General features: G+C 46.5%; 1 protein-coding gene across 1 annotated transcript; it reads right to left on the bottom strand.

The window, feature by feature from the left end:
* Positions 1–4,528: 4,528 nt before the first annotated feature.
* Positions 4,529–18,032, bottom strand: THBS1 (thrombospondin 1; the record flags this gene model as incomplete). The annotated part of the gene is made up of 20 exons (XM_080707945.1): positions 4,529–4,751; positions 4,860–4,957; positions 5,813–6,084; positions 6,243–6,470; positions 6,664–6,898; positions 8,888–9,006; positions 9,145–9,304; positions 9,819–9,926; positions 10,381–10,599; positions 11,024–11,176; positions 11,288–11,415; positions 11,651–11,824; positions 12,148–12,324; positions 12,838–13,011; positions 14,463–14,556; positions 15,484–15,606; positions 15,700–15,902; positions 16,174–16,249; positions 17,133–17,692; positions 17,966–18,032. The coding sequence occupies 20 exons, from the start codon at positions 18,030–18,032 to the stop codon at positions 4,529–4,531; spliced, it is 3,591 nt and encodes a 1,196-aa protein (XP_080564071.1).
* Between the last annotated feature and the right edge of the window lie 782 nt (positions 18,033–18,814).

Genomic DNA, 18,814 nt, shown 5'->3' with positions numbered 1-18,814 from the left:
TCCAGTATAACCTGCTAAATCAAAGGTCGGCCTCAGGGAGTAAAACAGAATCTGCCTGGAACAAAGCTTCTGTTGCCTGTAACATTTTCTGTCTCATCTTGGCATTCTCAATCAGTTTTGCTCTACTACCTAAAAACTAATTGGAATTTTCTTCCAGAACTTTCCATGTTCAACTATGCTAATAAATGGCATCATATTTCTAATTATTCCTTTTTGGTCAGTTTTTCTGATGATATAACCATTACCAACACTTTCCAGTTATTACTTCTTTTACTGTAATTATTTTACCTGTAGAATAATTTGGCAAATTACACTTATGGGTGATCATGCTACCCAGACAGGCATTTTTAGAACAAGAGAGAAAATTCTCTCTCAGCCAGTTGTTTCTAACGTTTAACAGATCTCATGTTTAATCTACTTACAGGATCTCTCCTTTGATTTATTTTCATTAAAACTGGAAAGTAATTGGTCAGAATTTCACATTGATGATTAGCCCATCTGAAACTCAAAGTCTGTTTATTGTAAACATCTTTGCCATCCCTCCACAAAATTATTCCATATTTATATGTGCATTCATACACATTTATGCGTTCCTTCCAAATGTTACATTTCTCTTTAGTCAATGGTTTTATTTTTATCAAAAGGTGGTATATAATGCTTGGCTTAACTTTTCAGACATTTCCTCCCTCATACACATTTCTTCTGAAGCCACCAACCCCCAGCATTGTCCAGCACCACCATTGACTAGTCAGTAAAAGGAGCTGCAAGAGGTACATATGTTTCTTTTTGTTTTCATTCTTCTTTTTAGAAACAGAACTGGACTTTGAGAAGGATTTGATACATAACACCTAACTTAATAAAATATGAAACTGTATTCCTTTTGGGGCCCATGGTGTAGGAGTCATTTGTCTTGTGTTTTTTGTTTGTTTGTTTTGTGGTACTGGGGATGGAGCCCAGGGGCATTCTACCTCTGAGCTACACCCCCAGCCCTATTTTTTATTCTTTATTTTGAAACAGGGTCTCACGAAGTCGCAAAGGACCTCACTAAGTAGCTGAGGCTGTCCATGAATCACAATCCTCCTGTCTCAGCCTCCCAAATGCTGGGATTATAAGCATGTGCCACCACGCCTGGCTTATGTTTTTAATATGGTAGATTAATTTGTCATTCTGTTCTTTTATTTCACAAATCGCATGTATATTCTAAGCCTCGTCTTGAATAAGTCAGTTTTTATAAATCATATAGAAGTTGTGACTGTTGCTTACAGTAATTTCATTTTGTGTATGCTATATTGTTTTAAGAATGACATTTACCCATACCTCATAATATAAAGCCAGTAGAGAACAAACACGGACACAGTAAGTATAAATATAAATTTTCATATGATTTATTATTGTTCCTTTACATAAGAAACAGTAATATACAAGTTACACTGCTTTAAATGTAAAATGGATAAAAATGTGTACAAAAAAAGCACAATTCTAGAAAAAGTTGTTGCAAATAGTAAAAACTGGGGCATAAAAAGCAAAAATCAAAACAAGACAAAACAAGAAACAGAACAATACCAACAATTCTTCAATTCAGTGTGCAAACATATAAAAATAGAAATACTAACTCTACAGGCAGTATTTCCTGATAAATTATTTAAATAGCATATCTACACAATCTGAGATACCTATTCCAATGGCAATGAGAAAATAATTTATAAAAATAAAGCAATGGTATACAAGATGATAGAAAAAACATAACTTTCAGAAATTGTATTTAACAGTTCAATGCTATTTCCTTACTGGGAACATTTTTCTGCAAAGAATTTTTTATACTATATACAACATCAACTTTTTTAGGTACTACAGTAGCTTTTTTAAGTTTAAGACACTTAAACTCTTTCTGCTTGATCCCAAAATTCTTTACTCAGTCACACGACAAATGAGGTAATATTTGTATATAAGTTTCACCTTTCTCATTTTTTTCTCTTTTGGAAAAATGAAAAAAAAAATAGGTGTATATGCTTATCTTCTCCCTGGAAATAGGCACAGATGGGATAAAATAGTACTAAGATCTCATTTCTTTGCAATATCAAACACTTGCAAATGGAAAATCTATTAATTCCACTTGAAAACACAAAACAAACAAAAAAAGAAAAATAATTTCATATCATTCATTCTGAACACAAAGGGAAAATTGCCATACTGATTTTCCCTGTGCTAGTTTGAGATTTTTGGAAAATCCCAGCTACCTGCTCTCAAACGCTTTCCATATGAAATTGAATTCCAGACAGAACAGAGTTAATAAATAATCTGTATTTACAATCTTACAGTCATGAAGTCTAACAAAGGTCATATGGATGTCCTTATGCTTCTTCCTGTGCCACGAATGATCCTTCAGACAGACCCTCCAGAAGAGATAAAAAATAAATATTTTACACTGTAAAGCATTTGTTAAAAAAAGAAAACGACAACTGTAGTCCAAAAGAGAGAGCTAAAAAACTCCATGGTGATTCAGGAAGAGAGAGAGAAAGAGAAAAGGAATGTTTTAGTTAGGTCGATAATAATTTTGTGCCTTTCTAACCATAAAAATATAAGCACAGCGGCCCCACCCTTGGGAGGCAGCTGGAGCCCACTGAGATGGTAGGTTTTCCTACTTTCTGCTACATCTGCACAAGGTCCATCTGGAATAAACCAACAATGTCACTGTGACCAGGCAAAGGCAGCCAGCACCGCCGTCCGCCGCTGACCGCCTATTCTGCCCACTACGGGTGATATGTAAAGGGCGGGGCTTGGGGAGGGAGGCCAGAGTCGGTCTTTCCCTCCCTTCCCTGCTTCTATTTAAGTGCCTATGTACGTGGGCTAATCAGCTGACACTGGTCAGCATCATGAAATCCCGCAATAGTCTTTCAATCCCCGGAAAATGATTGAGTACCGGCCATGTAACAGTTCCTCCGTATCTTCTTCATACAATCATCTTTTGGGTATGCGCCCTCTCCTGAGCGCTTTGGCCTCTGCTTGCTCCCCGTTCCTAAGGGAGTAGGGCAGGGCTGGCTTTGTTGCTAATCTAGTGAGTCCCCCCTTCTCTGACATGCCCGAAGATGCTTCAGAGTCCACTGCTCAGAGATGGCGTCGCAGGAGCACCCCACTGTGACCAAAGCAGAGTGGGGCTGGCACTGTTCCAGCCCAAGCAAGTACAGCAAGTAGGTGCTTTTGCGTTCTCAAAGGAAGACAGAGGAATCGTCTATACTCTTGGGAGACGCCTTCTCATTTGCTGGAGGCAGAATTCTGAGTCTATGTTTGAAAACTGCGTTTTCTTGAGGCAAGTCACATGTCCGAGGAGTCCACACTGATGCAAGCAGAGAAAAAAAGGAAGGCAAGGAGAAGTTTTCTGGGAGTTTCTCAAGCCCTTGGTTCCGGAATGCGCAACATCAGCGCAGGGTGCGATCAGTACTCGGGTCGGCTGTTTGATGATTAGGAATCTGTTAAGCAAACGAAATACATGCATATGTAAAATACATAAACGAAAATGAATTAATAGGGGCACAATCATCTTAATGTCAGCTAAGAAATGAACAAGCCGGTGATGTCTCTGCTTTTGTAGTGAGAAAGCATCATCTAAGGTTGTTTAAACACATCAACATTTCGTTTCCTTGCTGACACTGATGCCAGGAGAATGACACAGTGTGGCCTGCCTGAACCTGTGTTATGCTTTCTAAGGCCTTCAGTGTAAAAAGTTTGGAGTTTTATTTTTAAAATGCAGACTCAAAATTATATCATAAGCTAAATGTTTTTTGAGTAATATCAACCATCTTTCTTCACTCCTTGATGTCTCTGATCCTGTTGCCTGATGCCTTTGATCTTGTAGGCACCAGGCCTTGGCTCAGTAAATATTTATTAAGAGCTTCTTTTGTGGTAGGTCCAATGCTGGACTAGAAAGAGCCTAAGTAATCACTGAGTAAAAAAACATGGAGAGCCGGGCGTGGTGGTGCACAGTTGTAATCCCAGTACTTGGAAGGCTGAGACAGGAGGATCTGGGTTTGCAGCCAGCCTCAGCTACATAGTGAGGCCCTCTGCAACTTACTGAGACTTTGTTTCAAAATAAAAGAATAAAAAATCGGACTGGGTGTGTAGTTCAGAGGTAGAATGCCCCTGGGTTCCATCCCCAGTACACACACACACACACACACACACAAAGAGAGAGAGAGAGAGAGAGAGAGAGAGAGAGAGAGAGAGAGAGAGAGAAAGGCTAATCGTGAAAATTAATTTAACTCTCCACTATGAAGGCAATGCTGCTTTCTCCTTGTGTACACAAACAGAATATGAAAGAAAATGTGTGCTGCGATGGTATGAACAGAACCATAAGCAGAGTGTAAGACACATAAACACACAAGGTCGAAAGCACACACCACCGCTGAGCGAATCAATAACTGTGAGTGAGGATGCGTGACTTCATGAGCCACACTTCATTTTGAGCACTGTGTCCTCAAAAGAAAAATACAAGTTAACTCTAAATAGTCTCTGAAGAAGTCTAAAATGGTATTTATGTAACTCCCCCAGGCGCCATCCTCCTGTTAGTCTGAATTAATGATGCCAAGTGTATATTCACCGCCATGTTGCTCCTACCTCTGCATTCATATTTCATGTCGGAGAAGAACACCATTTCTTGAGAGAAGACAAACAGTCCTAGTCTCCCACCGGCGTAGGTTTTGTCATAAATGGGTCCCGAGTCAGCCATGATTTTCTTCCCTTCATACATCACCACCCTGCCAGTTTAAAAAAAAAAATCTCATGAGTGACTTGGCTACTTTTTGGCGTCCTCCTTTTAGCCCGCCAGTGTGACTGCAGGTGAAATTTAATCAGTACAATCTTACCTAATGAAACCTGTCTTTGGCCTGTGGCTGAGACGCCATCTGTAGGCAGTGAAATCTTTCCAACCTATGTGACGAGGGTCATGCCACAGGGTGCGCACCTGAAGGAAAAGGAAATAAAAGGTTGAGACACAGACCTGCCAGGAGATTTACTGTTCATTCAGTAGGAAGCAGTGCTTGAGGGGCACCACACTGACCTAGATTAGAGGGCTACAGTGCAGGACTTTTCCTAAGGCGTCTACTATGTAGTGTACTAGTCAATGAGTATAAAGGAGAGAGAGAGAGAGAGAGAGAGAGGGGGGGGGGAGGGAGGGAGGGAGGGAGGGAGAAGAAGAAGAAGAAGAAGAAGAAGAAGGAGGAGGAGGAGAAGGAGGAGGAGGAGGAGGAGGAAGAAGGAGGAGGAAGAGGAGGAGGAGGAGGAAGAAGAAGAAAAGAAGAAGAAGAAGAAGAAGAAGAAGAAGAAGAAGAAGAAAGGAGAGGAGAGGAGAAGAGGAGGGGGGAGAGAGAGAAAAGGAAGAGAGAGGAGAGGAGAGAGAAAGAGAGAGAGAGGGGGAGAGAGAAAAGGAAGAGAGAGAGAGAGGGAGAGAAGAGGGGAGGGGGGAGAGAGAAAAGGAAGAGAGAGGAGAGGAGAGGAGAGGAGAGGAGAGAGAGAGAGAGAGAGAGAGAGAAAGAGAGAGGAGAGAGGAGTGTGTGTGTGTGTGTGTGTGTGTGTGTGTGTGTGTGAGTGAGAGAGAGACAGAGACAGAGAGAGAGAGAGAGAAAGGAGTATTTTGTTTGTTGAAGCCCTTGGACCTAAAGGGTAACACTTGGTCACAGTGAGCTCCCCTCTCATCAACTCTGCAGACTTTAACAGTACAGCTGCTGATGCTGGGCACTGTACATCTAAGACTCTGTTGGGAGCCTTGGCCAAAGTGCCAGTCAAGAACCCATCCCTTTTGTAGAGTGCCACTTCTTACCTGGCCAGGGGTGTTCCCTGTGTGCCACAGGGCATTCCGCAGGTGCTCTCCAGGGCCTGTGGTGGAGTTCACAACTTTCACTGAGAGGCCCGAGTATCCCTGAGCCCTCGTGGGGTTGGTGTCCCAGTAAGACTGGGTGACTTGTTTCCACATAACAACGTAGAAGCGGCTGCTGGACTGGTAGCCGAACACAAACCCAGCGTAGTCATCGTCCCTCTCGGTGTTGATGAAGAAGGTGCCACTGAAGTCCACAGCATTAAACTCATCATAACCTGAAAAACAAGGCCAGAGCTGGTTAAGAACTGCAGCCTTGCGGAGGTTCTGTTATATTCCCAGACGTCCGCAGTGCCCCCAGGACAGGCCCACCCACCAGATTTCCTATTTGCTTCATGCATCCATTTACCTGCTGATCAAAGAACTTACTACTCACCTACAGCAAGCCCAGGATCACAGTTGACAGTCTGTACAAGCTCTTTACCCTGATGGCGCACAACCCAGTTAGGGTCATTCTGAGATGTCCCCTTGGGATCTAGAGGGATCATCTGGAATCGGCGGAAATCGGTCTCACTGATGTCGACATTCTCGGGACAGATGTCATCGATGTCTGGCACGCTGTCATGGTCAAAGTCATCTTTGCAAGCATCGCCTCGGCCATCACCTGAGGACAGAAGGGCAGGCGTCAGGGAGGCTCTGGGGGGAGGGCTGTTGAGACCAGTATGGAAGTTGGCTCTCGTCACAGGTGCAGTTTAGTTGCCCTCTTCTCTCAAATACATTCAGCTCCGTTTCAATTTCCTCCCTCCAGACAGCCATGTTGTTAGTTACTCTCTTAGAGAGCAGTTGTGCTGACTCACCATCAGAGTCCTTCTGGTCAGGGTTGGGCACCAGCCTGCAGTTGTCCCTATCATCTGGGATGCCATCGTTGTCATCGTCGTGGTCACAGGCGTCTCCCTTGCCGTCCTTGTCATGGTCGGCCTGGTTGGCATTGGGCACGTAGGGACAGTTGTCCAGATTGTTCTGGTGGCCATCTTCGTCAATGTCCTGATTGTTGTCACAGGTATCCCCAATGCGGTCTGAGTCAGAATCCATCTGGAAGAGAGATATTATTGGAGGGTAAATCAAGATATAAATCATTGATGTTAAAGGTATCATTAGTGCCCCCCTAGAGGGAATTCTTCCATGTTTGATACGGCCATGTTTCACGTTTATTTCTGTGCTACTGCAGAAAGGTACTGATATTTTAAAAATGTTTTTCTTTCCTATTTTTACGTAAGAAATGAGAAGAGATATTTAGCAATTTTAAAATATAAAACTTTGTAAATGAAAGGGTTATTTAACTACTGAGGCTGGAATGTTAAGTTTTAACTACTTGTATCTTAATGCTAAATGAAGTGTGGATACATTTTGCAATTTCCCATTGAAAGTTAAAATTGTAAAACTGTTGACATGTCAACTTCTTCTCTAGGTCACAAAATCATAGAAGCATGGCACTGCTTTCTTTGCACATTGTCTGGGTAATGAGTATGAGAGATCAATTACTTTTTATTTTTATAATATTTGGATATATATATTCCATATAGACTGTCATATAATGGCTCAGATAAAACTGAATTTTTTTCAAATAATTTTCTCAGCATACTTAACATTATTCACTATGCATGGGATGTTTTGGGGCAGTTTATATACAAATGAGAATTTTTCTTGCCAGTACTTATGCTCTTGCTTTTAAGATTTTTTGCATGATGCTGGTAATGTGTTATAAATTTTTTATAACCTGAGCAATCAAAAATACATTCAGTGAGGCTAAATTATATTGCAGAAGTTTAACTTATGCTAAAACCCAACTCAACATCAATGATCCTCAATGTCATTTGATCAGATCATTTAAACCTTTCCATTATGGTCCCAAAGCCATTTGCCCTGTTGTTTCTAACTTGACAGAACTTTAGAAGAGCAAATATTCAAAAGTATTCAAAAAGGAAAGCCATCTTTTTATTTTCTTAATATTATAAGAATACTACTATTTAAAAAGCCAGTTTCTAGCCAGGCATGGTGGCGCACGCTTGTAATCCCCATGCTTGGGAGGCGGAGACAGGAGGATTGTGCAGGTTCGAAGCCAGCCATGTTGGCTTAAGAGACCCTGTTTCCAGATTAAAAAAAAAAAAAAAAAAATATATATATATATATATAAACTAGGTCTGGGAGTGTAGCCCAGAGGTAGAAGGGTTTCCAGGAACCCAGTGCCACCAAAAAAAAAAAAAAAAAAAAAAAGAAAGAAAAAGCCAGTTTCTAAACAACCAGAACAATGCATTTTAGTAAAAAAATTTGTAACTTTTATTCCTAGAAAATTATGAGGGCAATTAGACACAAAAAAGAAATAATTTTCTGTAGCACATCCTGGCAGGTTGAAGGGCGATTTGTTTATAATGCTAGAAACATTTGGAGTACAACAGAGAAATAGGAGCATTCTCTAGATTTTGGAAGTAGTTTTAGTTTGATAATTTCTTACAGTTAGGTTGTATTACTAGCTAAGAAAATGGCTATTTCTTTTGCTTCTGGGGTATTCTCCTCCCTCTTAGCCTTGCATATGATTAATACTATTGCAGAGTTGTCATTACAGCTTTTTTATTTATTTATTTATTTTTTTTTGGTGGTACTGGGGTTCCTGGAAGCCTTTCTACCTCCGGGCTACACTCTCAGACCCATTTTTACATTTTTATTTGGAAACAGGGTCTCCTAAGCCAGCGCGCGCGGCTGGCTTCGAACCTGCGCGATCCTCCTGTCTCTGCCTCCCGAGCGCGGGGATGACAAGCGTGCGCCACCACGCCTGGGTGTCACTGCAGCTTTGCTTTGTAGGTTAACAATGCTGGGTAAGTCAAGTGGACCTTCTTACAGAACACAGAATTGAAGTTTCCACACCAAAGATCTAGGCAACTCTCTGCAGAGGGCTCACATCAGGCACACAATTTACACAAACACACTGCAAATGGCTCGAGAACCCCGAGAGCCATGATAACGAGAGAGTGTGACTAAGAAACCCCAACACCTTATGAAAGACTCTGAAAGGAGCCCACCTACCTGGTCTGGGTTGTGCTCCAGGGGACAATTGTCACACTGATCTCCAACCCCGTCCATGTCGGTGTCTCTCTGGTCCACATTGTAGACGTACTGACAGTTGTCTCGTTCGTTGAGGATGCCTGCAGACGACAGGGAACGTGTAGAGATGACCTCTCCAGCTGGGGACATTTCAACCAAACCTCACACTAACAGCCATAAAGGATGTTGAGGCTTTGCATTTCCTCAGCTGTGGGCCCGCCGAGCCAGGAGCGCCTTACCGTCCCCATCGATGTCCACGGCACAGGCGTCTCCTTCCCCGTTGTTGTCTGTGTCTGCCTGATCTGGGTTGTGGTTGTAGGGGCAGTTGTCACAGCGGTCTCCCACATCATCTCGGTCATAGTCGTACTGGGCAGGGTTGTAGTGGAATGGGCAGTTGTCCTGCAAAGAGAAGAAATGGAGCCTTTACAGTGTTGCCCACGAGACCAGCTAGAGCCGCGACCACACACTGTATAAAACTGTAAGACTCTTCAATATTCCCTACTCAGTGAATATACGAATTGAGTACTCAGTGTAAGTAAAATGATCATTATGGAAATTAAAAGACCATAATGAATGAAAACTGGATTCTTGTAGGTTCTAAGTTGATATGTAAAATAGAATCTCAGCATTTCAGTATACCCAAAGTAAATCTGATTCCAGAGATCAAAGTGTCTTGTTCATCCACTGTAATTTATCTCAACTGGGGGAGAAAAGGTTGTGATGAAGAATGTGGAAGTTCTCCTGGCAATTAACCTATTTCCTCAAACTACTGAGACGAGAGAAATCATTTCTAATTATCCCTTTATCAATTTCCTCGTGTCAGTATCCTATGAAACAGTTCCCTCCCTCAAGTGTCGCAGGCTGCTGTTGAATTGAGAGGCTGAGAGGAGAGTGGCAGGTGTTTTGTCTGTACCCTGTCATCCGGAATCTTGTCATTGTCGTCGTCATCGTCACAGGCATCGCCGATTCCATCCTTGTCATAGTCTTCCTGCCCTGAGTTGGGGAGGTTGGGGCAATTGTCCTAGAAGAGAAAAGCTCTTTATTGCAGCAGTTCACATTCCCGTCGCTCAGCATGAGCACGAGCGGCCGCAGAGGCGTTCCAGAAACACAGAATGGAATGCTTCTCTACGATGGCATTTGTGTTTTATGGGACGAAGGGCTACAAGAAAATGTCTTCTTGGGAGAGAGATGTATAGAATATGTATAAACAGTCTTTATTTGCATAAATGGGCTTTATGGATACTGTGAACACAAGTTATATTCTGCTGGTATTTGGTAGAGTAGTGAACATTTTTTCTTTAATAGAATTGACTGGGACACAGTTGGCAATAGCCCCTGCCCATTCATGTTTTCAGCACCACATGATTTAATAGTAACGAGAACTAGTGCCCTTCTGAAATTCCTTAGTGTGTTCTGTTCTCTGGACGAGGGCGACGGGCCGCCTTCTGGGAGGCCCACGGCGGAAGCCAGCTCACCTTTTTGCAGTGGTAAGTCGCATTGGCCACGCACACCAGGTCCTCGTTGGGCCAGCCGTCCAGGTCTGTGTCCTCCCCGCAGATGATGCCGTTGCCGGCGTAGCCAGGCTTGCACTCGCAGCGGTACATGGGGTCACTGTAGTGACCCAGGTAGTTGCACTTGGCGTTCCTGTTGCAGTCGTGAGTCCCATCTGTGCAGGGGTTGCGGGGCTTGCACACCTGAGGGTACAACCATCCTGATATTAACACAGAACCTTTGAGCGTCCCCAGAAACCGTGGAAACAAGAAGAGCCGGGATCCCTATCATCTCTGAGTAGACCGAGGACCCGCTTAGAAGGGTGTGGGCTGCGTCCGGCCTTCCCCATTCTCTCGCGGGATACCCAGGCTCTGCGCAAATGTCGCTCCACGCGCGACTCTCTTGAAATTGCTCACCATCTAGGCATTTACAATTCCAGCTGCTCACAAACACAGCATTTTTAGATAGGGTGGCTATGAAGTCATGTTTCTAAAACTAGAAAAGTATACTCATTCCCCTCCCTGGTCTTTCTGTGAAGGGTATGAGCATACAGCCCCGCCTCTGCTAGTCGTTTGCGTCAGGGAGGCACCCCCTTCCACTCTGGGTGACTAGTCCAGTCTGCGGTACCTGTTTGTTGGCCATGGCGTGCTCCACGCCCCGGCCGAAGGGCTGCGAGCCGGTGAAGCGCGGCGGGCAGGGCAGGCAGTTGTAGCCGGGATCTGTGTTCCTACACCTGTGTTCCTCGTTGTGGTTGAAGCAGGCATCGGGCACTTCTCTGCACTGTGGAGGCAGTGAGATTGCTTAATGTTTAGAAGGTGCTGTCTGCAGGAAGCACCTGGGACAAGTTAGATGCTTTTGAGATGGAGTAGCTTGGAGCCGCCAGGTCCTCACCTCATCGACATCTCTGCACTGGATGCCATTCCCACTGTAACCAGCGGGACAGGCGCCACACTTCCAGCTGCCGTCAGGATAGCTGGTACACTTGGCACCGGCGAAGCAGGGGTTGGACAGGCACCCATCTGGGACAAGGTGAGAGAGACAGGTAAGCAGTTGGCCTAGGCTGGTGTCACCGCCAGGAAAGACATTGCAGGGTCTCTGTTACTGATAACTTGTTGAGATTATATTGGCCACCTGCATTTTAAAGTAATCAAGCCACTCAGGACCAATCACAGCGGGACCCCCCTTGAATGCTGACAAGGCATTCAGCAAAACAGAAAGCTCTGGGGTGATTTTGTCCTGGGCCCCAAGGCTCACCGATCGGGCAGTCCTGCTTGTTGCAGGCTTGCTTTTCAGTCGCATCACCAATGCAGTCTTTCCCTCCGAACTGGGGCGTGGGGTTGTTGCAGAGCCGGCTACGTCTCTGCACCCCTCCTCCACAGGTGACTGAACAGATGTCCCACAGTGACCAAGGACCCCAGCCTCCATTGACTGTAAGAAAATGGGCCACATACAAAAATTAAGGTCGGTTTGCAAGGGCTTTACCCATCACAGAAGACTTTTCTAAGACGGAGAAACTTCTGCTCCCGTGACACATGGAAGGAATGTCCGGGAAGAGGGTGACTTTGAAATAGTTTTCTTTCTGTTTTTCATTAAAAGAAGCTGCTGAACACGCAGGACTTTGCTTCTGTTTGTTTCCTTAGTAAATAACTTTCCCCCTTCCATGACCCATTGAACTGGAGGCTGCAGATACCAGCAGCCAGCTGGGCAGAACAGCTGCTCGTGCGTAACCCTGGAGTTAGGCGCGCACTTACTGGGGCAGGCGTCTTTCTTGCAGGCTTTGGTCTCTCGAGCTTCTCCTTCACATGGCTTCCCATTCATCTGTGGGCTGGGAGAGTTGCAGAGCCGGATCCTTGTGATCACGCCGTCGCCACATGTCACAGAACAAGATGACCACGGGGACCAGTGGCTCCAGCCACCATCCTGTTTAACTAAGGTACAAAGGAGATGGTTGCACACGGAGCTGGCTTTATAGAAGCCCTCCTAAGGAGCATATGAATGCATTTCCAGAACACAGTTAACAGCAACTAAACCTAGTGTGTAGGAGAAATGAGTTCCTGGCCACAGGTCCAAATGTCAACATGGAACCCTTCTACCATGGGACAGGTAATACGTGGCTGTGTTTATGTGTTGCTGTGGATAATGTAGCAATCAGAGGGTGCTGACCATGAGCTATGTTTTCTGCAAATTGTTTTATATCTAAATAAAATGCTCAAAATGACCTTATCAGGAACTACTGTTTTCCCCAAGTTCCAGATGAGGAGAAAGCCCCGGGGGAGGTAAGCTGTGCTCCAGGAGGCAGAGATAAGCAGGAGCACTGCGATTCAGACAGATCTAGGGACTCTAGAGCTTGGGCTCTTCAGCTCCTTACTGTGGAGCCTCTCTTGGTGACGGCAATAATGGCAGATCAGAGGTCCACGTCCTAAAGTGGCCACGATACTTACATCTCTTGTCGCACTCCTGAATGTGACAGGTCCGTGTCTGGACTGAGGAGCCTTCACATCGGTTGTTGAGGCTGTCGCAGGAGCGGCCACGTTGCTGGATTCCATTGCCACATGTTGCTGAGCAGGAGGTCCACTCAGACCACGGAGACCAGCCGTCGTCTGCAGAGTCGCTGGCTGCAGGGATAGCAGAGGCCACTTAGTACCTGATTCAGATGAGCCCTTTGCTTGCTAGGGAATGTCAAGCACTATTATCCCCTTAGCTTTATTAAGGGATGATTAACAAATAAAACCTGTATATTCACATATGCATGTGATATTTTGATACACATATACATTCTATGACTGTCCGACGTCCACACAACTACCATGTTTTGCTGGTGATTTAAGATTAACAAGTTTCAAGTATTCAAGTCAGTATTGCTGACCATAGACCCAGTCTCAAAGGGGACAAAGTCTCAGCTAAGCAGGATGAAAAGTGACATATTTCTTAGGCCAAGAGCTGAGGGTTGACCCAGGTCGCTACGTATATGGCTTTGGGTAACCAGGCGCTGTGCTGGATCGGTGCAGCGGCGCCTCCTCACCGTGCACGTTCTCCATGGCTTCCTCTTTTCTCCTCTCTGAGCATTTCAGATGAGAGTTCCTTTACTGACTTAAGCTATCTGGGTAGGTGTTTCCAGTCTCACTTTCCAAGAATGCTGAAGTTTCGGGAAGCTGATAAGAGTCATTTCTGACTGTCACGGAGCCCAGACCTAGTGACAGATGAGCTTAAAGGCAGCTTGGCTGCTGTTGGCTCTGGTTTCAACTCGGCCGTGAGGCCAGCTAGTTTGTTGTTCCTCTCATCTGAGCATGTGGGGCCTTCTTTGCACATATTTTCAAAAGAGGAGACTGTGCTTGTTTACCATCTGCCCGGGCACCATGACTACAATCACAACTATCCGTGTCGGGAGACAGTGAACTTGTTTACTTTTGCCGTCAGTTGGAAGTTTTCCTGGCAATCCCTAACTCAAGTCGAGAACTCTGCTAGGCCCCAGCCAGCTCCGTAGCCTTTAACTTCCACCTCAGGCGCAGGCCAGTGTTGCTCTGTGACTCCTGGATGAGACCGGTCATTCTGAGCTGGGGCTTGTGTATTATAGAAGTGTGTGGTGGCTGGGGGTGCGAGAGGGGGAGAGATGCTATTTTCCTGTCTCCTTATCTTAGTTACGATGAATCACTTTTATGACTCACGGCTTGTACCAATGACAAGCAAAGCGATTAATTTAATAATCACGAATAATAAAAATAAGAGCTATGGTGCCATGGGACAATGTAGGTCTAATTTATTTTAGTGCCCAGAAACTCAAACTAATGTTATTCTCTTAAGCGCCTATCATTGCAGGAAAAAAAAAAAAAATAGGGAGAACTTTCAGACCCAATTTAATCCAGCTCACAGCTCACAGTATAAGCCTATTGATTTGTCTGGCGAATGGGAATCATTATTGCCCAGACCATAATCCAGATGGAGAATTAAGACTCGAAATCACTTAGTAGAGATGAGAGTGGGGTCTGTGTTGTTTCCAGGTGTTCAGGATCTATGGAAACTGACCTAGTCACAGAAAAAGAATCGTTATGCCATTGCAGGAACTTACGCCAGCACCGTGGGCAGCACTCTCCATCAGGGACTGTGGCGTTGGAGCAGGGCATTATGGGACAGGACACCTTTTTGCAGATGGTAACTGAGTTCTGCCGGGCAAGAGAGCAAGAGGAAAATGGGTTACTGAGCATACTGCAAGCAGAAGTTTACACACATTTAACATGATGTGATCAGGGCTGCGAATGCTCTAGTCAAAGGATTTTTATAGATCTGCTTCTCCTGCATTTGTGGCCACCAGCATCACAGAGTTCTAATGCCAGTCACTTATCATGCCATTATTTGGGGAGTTCTTTTTCACTGCTGCTCAATCGGGTGTGGCAGCTATGGCACAAGAATTTATATAAGGAGAATTGACAGACATTGTGGGTCAAATCTTCATCAGAAATTGAACTTAAAAAATAAAACCCAGAAGGGGCTTTTAAAAATTTACATTTTATCCTTAGCGGGGAAAGAAGACCTATAAGCATTTTCCCCTTCACCTGTAGGTCTGTTTTATATTGGACAAGAATGGCATTTAGTGAACATGGCCCCCTCTGTAATCTGCGATTTGTATTTCAGCTTTACTTTGCTCGATGGTCCAGGGAAACTCCAAAGTCACCTGCCTCTGGCTGGGGATATGTGCCAACAGGCAGTGCCACCTGAGCTAGGTAGACAGCGACATCCTAACAACGTGGGGCTAAGTGCCTGAACAACAATCAGCAGTGTATAAAAGAACCTCCATGCTACGCTGAATACAAACCAGGGGTGGGGGGGGCGGGGAGGAATGTTCTCAGCAGGTTTAATTTACCTGACATTCAACACTTGGTCTTTGAAGTAAAGCAGGTAAATTATTCAGATGTCTAAGCAGATTTGTTCTCTTAGATACTTAGCCTGGGGTATAATTAAACTTTGATAAACCCTCGGAGAGAATTTGTAGATGTGATAATTGCATCTTAAAGAAACAAAACCACCTGGTAGCAGGCCATGGGTATTTCCCCAGAGACTGCCGCTGACTTCAGTGTGTGACGATCCCTTACCTGACAGCGACACTCCGTGCAGCTGTCCACAGTCCACTCGTCGTTGTTCCCGTACTGAACCCCGTTGTGGTAGCAGAGTGGAGGCCGCCTCAGCTCATTGGCTAGCTCTTTGTTCTCTTCCATCTAAAAGGGGGAATGGTCATGAGTGTCCAGCCTCATCTGGGGCCACCTCATGAACCCTCAAGGACGAGCGGGCTGGGAACGCAGGCCACTGACCACTTTGCGGATACTGTCCTGCAGCGTGGCCACGATGGTGCGCAGGCCCCTGAGCTCTAGGACCATGCTGGACAGCTCGTCACAGGAGATGCCGCAAATGGCTTGCGGGTCCTTCGTCTTGTGGCCAATGTAGTTAGTGCGGATGGCAGGGCTGGAGCCATTCACCACGTTGTTGTCGAGGGCGAGAAGGACATTTGTAGCTGCTAAGAAACAAAATCGCAAAAGAAATAGGGCTTCAAACATGATCTCACTGGCCAGCCCCTCGACTTCTTAGGTGTAAAACATGTCCTTCGGGACTAGGGATGCAGGCAGAGGGGAGTACCTGGGTGTGGGATATCCTTAGGGGTCACTTTTATATACCTCCAAACTGTATTCCCTGGGGCAAGTTATTCACAAACACCACTAAAGTTCTCAGATTGTTTTTGGTGGAATTCCCCTGACCTCCCCCTTTGCTCTAAAAAGAGGGATACTCACCACTAGAGCAGCCTCGGTTTCTGAGGATGTCTTCTGGCGTGGTTCCAAAGACAAACCTCACATTCTGCAGCGCCCCCTGTGGGCAGATAACACAAATTACTTGTAGAATTTGGGAGGTGTGTGTGTGTGTGTGTGTGTGTGTGTGTGTGTGTGTGTGTGTGTTTGGGGGGCAGTCTCTTTATGTTCCAAAAGCTTAAAAGAGCTCTACTTAAGATCATTCTGTCCATACAATACACCGACATAGATTGCCAAACAACTTCAAAATCTTGTGCTTTCTGCCAAGTCTTCAGTATTTTATAAAGAATTCAATTATTAGCAGACTTGTGCACACAGGAAATGGAATCTGATACTAAGCCCACAGGATATAATGACACTTCCCAGTGTCAAAGAGTTAAATGTGGGAGTTCAAAGTCACAGCTGTAAAGATCTGGAGACTGAGGCAAGGAAGCAAATGACGACGACCGCAGCAGCAAATGACGGCTCTTCTAACCTTCGATTCCAGACTGGCTGCATCCTCCCTCCCCCCAGAGTCAGACAGCAACGTGATATCAATTCTGTCCATACAAAATATGCGTTTCCAGCCATATTAAAGTCAGTGGGATGCATTTTGAAATAAGTTATTTTCTTCAGAGCATAGGCGTATCTAATGTTTGAACAGGCTGGCAACAGGAAAATCATCTCGTTTCCTTGAATCGTTTTCAGAAGACTGGTTCCCGGGCCACTGGCATTAGCAGCTTTATCACCTGCGACTCGTTCAAAATGCAAATCTTAGGCTCCTTTCCTGATCGACTGAATTTGGAACTCTGGAGGGGGTTGGCAGCATATGTGACTTAACCAGCCCTTCGCGGTTTGAAAGCTGCTGCTTTAAGTCTGAGGAGAGTACTTCCTAGAGCCCCCGTGGCAGGTCAGGCTGGCTAGCCAATGACTCCAAGGACCAGAGTTCTGAGAAGAGGACTTACCTGGAAATTGTCATTGACGTCTCCCTTTGCGATGCGGAGCCTGGCGACATTGGCCAGGTCCCTGGTAAAGATGTTTTGGATGGGGACATCCAGCTCAGCGCTCTCCATCTTCTCACAGTCGATATACAGCTGGGCCCTGTCTTCCTGCACAAACAGGGTGATGCTCTTCCACTGGCCGGTGGCCAGGACCGCTTCTTCCACCGACACCACCTGCTGCTTCTCCGGCACGTTCAGGCTCAGGTCCAGGGTGCGCGCCTTGCCATTGGAGATCACGCTGAAGATGTGGCCAGAGCGGTCTTTGTGCTCCACGGTCAGTAGTGCGCCCCGGGTCTTCTTCACCTGCCTCAGGGAGGCCAGGAGGAGGAAGCCTTTCTCCGCCCGCACAGCATCCACTAGGTCTTGGAACTTGTCATCTGGCACCGCGGGGATCAGGTTTGCGTTCTCAATGCGGAAAGCCGGGCTGGATGAGTCAAGACCCTTCACCAGTCTTCTCCCAGAGCCCTTGCGGGCAGCCCCAGTGAGTTCAAAGATGTCAAACACACTGTTGTCTCCCCCAGACTCTGTTAGACAGGAGAGGACACAATGAGCTTGCTAGGTGGGGGCTCAGGGGAGGGGGCTTGGTTTTGAGGGGTGGGTCCCCAGGACAGGGTGAAAACCCGCAGCCACTGAATGCTGAATAAACACACCAGGATGGGGGGGGGGCTATCTCCTGGTATTGGGTCAGGGTTCAGGGGAGCAGAGCTGGGAGAGGGGGGCCTGGGAAGGGGCACACCTGAGTCAGCCTGCACCTCCTCCTCTCCCTTCCTCCCCCTCAAGGTCTCACACAGACTCACCTGGAATGTGGTTGGTGTTACAAACGTGCAACAGGAACAGGACACCGAGTGTCCAGGACAGCCCCATGGTGGAGCTGTTTGTGCCCAGCAGGGAGCCTGTAGCAGAAAGCACAAGGGTCAGAGACCAGCTAAGCAGGGAGGGTGGGCAGAAACGGGGGTGGGAGCCCGCTTGGGGCCAGGGCCCTGGCATCCCTCTCAGGGATTTACTTTCCAGAAGGCAGCACAGAAGAAACAAGAAACTGGAGTGTGGGGACTGTGGATTTCAAGGTGGCGGGGCACAGAGACCAAGGAGCTGGGGGCTCTGCCTGGTTAAGTCTAGGGTGAACATCAAGACGGGGGTGGGGGGGATGCAGTTTGGGGGACAAGGAGGACACGGGGAAGTAGAAACCTAACAAACTGGTGTAAAGGTTTCAGGAGGGCTTGAAAAATGAGAAAATCTCGGGGTGTCTGGAAAGGTCGGTGAATCCCAGGGCTCTGGGGCTTTCCCACGAAAAGATGCTCTGGACGCGGGAGAGGACAGGATGGGACCAGCGAGAGGGGCGAGTGGCCCGCTCGGGGCGCTGGCGGCGGGGGGCAGCAGCCCGGGGCGGGAGGGCCGCCAGGTGGCTTACCTGTGTGGAGCGGCGGCGAGGGCGCAGCGACCCGGGCGAGCCCTGGGGAGGCGCTGAGGCGGCCGGAGTCGGAGGGAGAGCTCGCGGGAACCCGAGCTGGCTGCCGGGCTCGGGGACAGTGGCTGGCCAGGCGCAGGACCGCGCGCTTTTAAAGGGGCGCTCGCATTCCTGGGCAGCGCGCTGGCCAATGGGCGGCGGCCGGGCAGGAAGAGGGCGGGGCCAGCGTGGGCTCCTCCCC

The sequence above is a fragment of the Muscardinus avellanarius genome, assembly GCF_963383645.1.
Source record: "Muscardinus avellanarius genome assembly, chromosome: 12".
Classification (NCBI taxonomy): domain Eukaryota; kingdom Metazoa; phylum Chordata; class Mammalia; order Rodentia; family Gliridae; genus Muscardinus; species Muscardinus avellanarius.
This window is presented reverse-complemented; position numbering and strand designations above follow the sequence as displayed.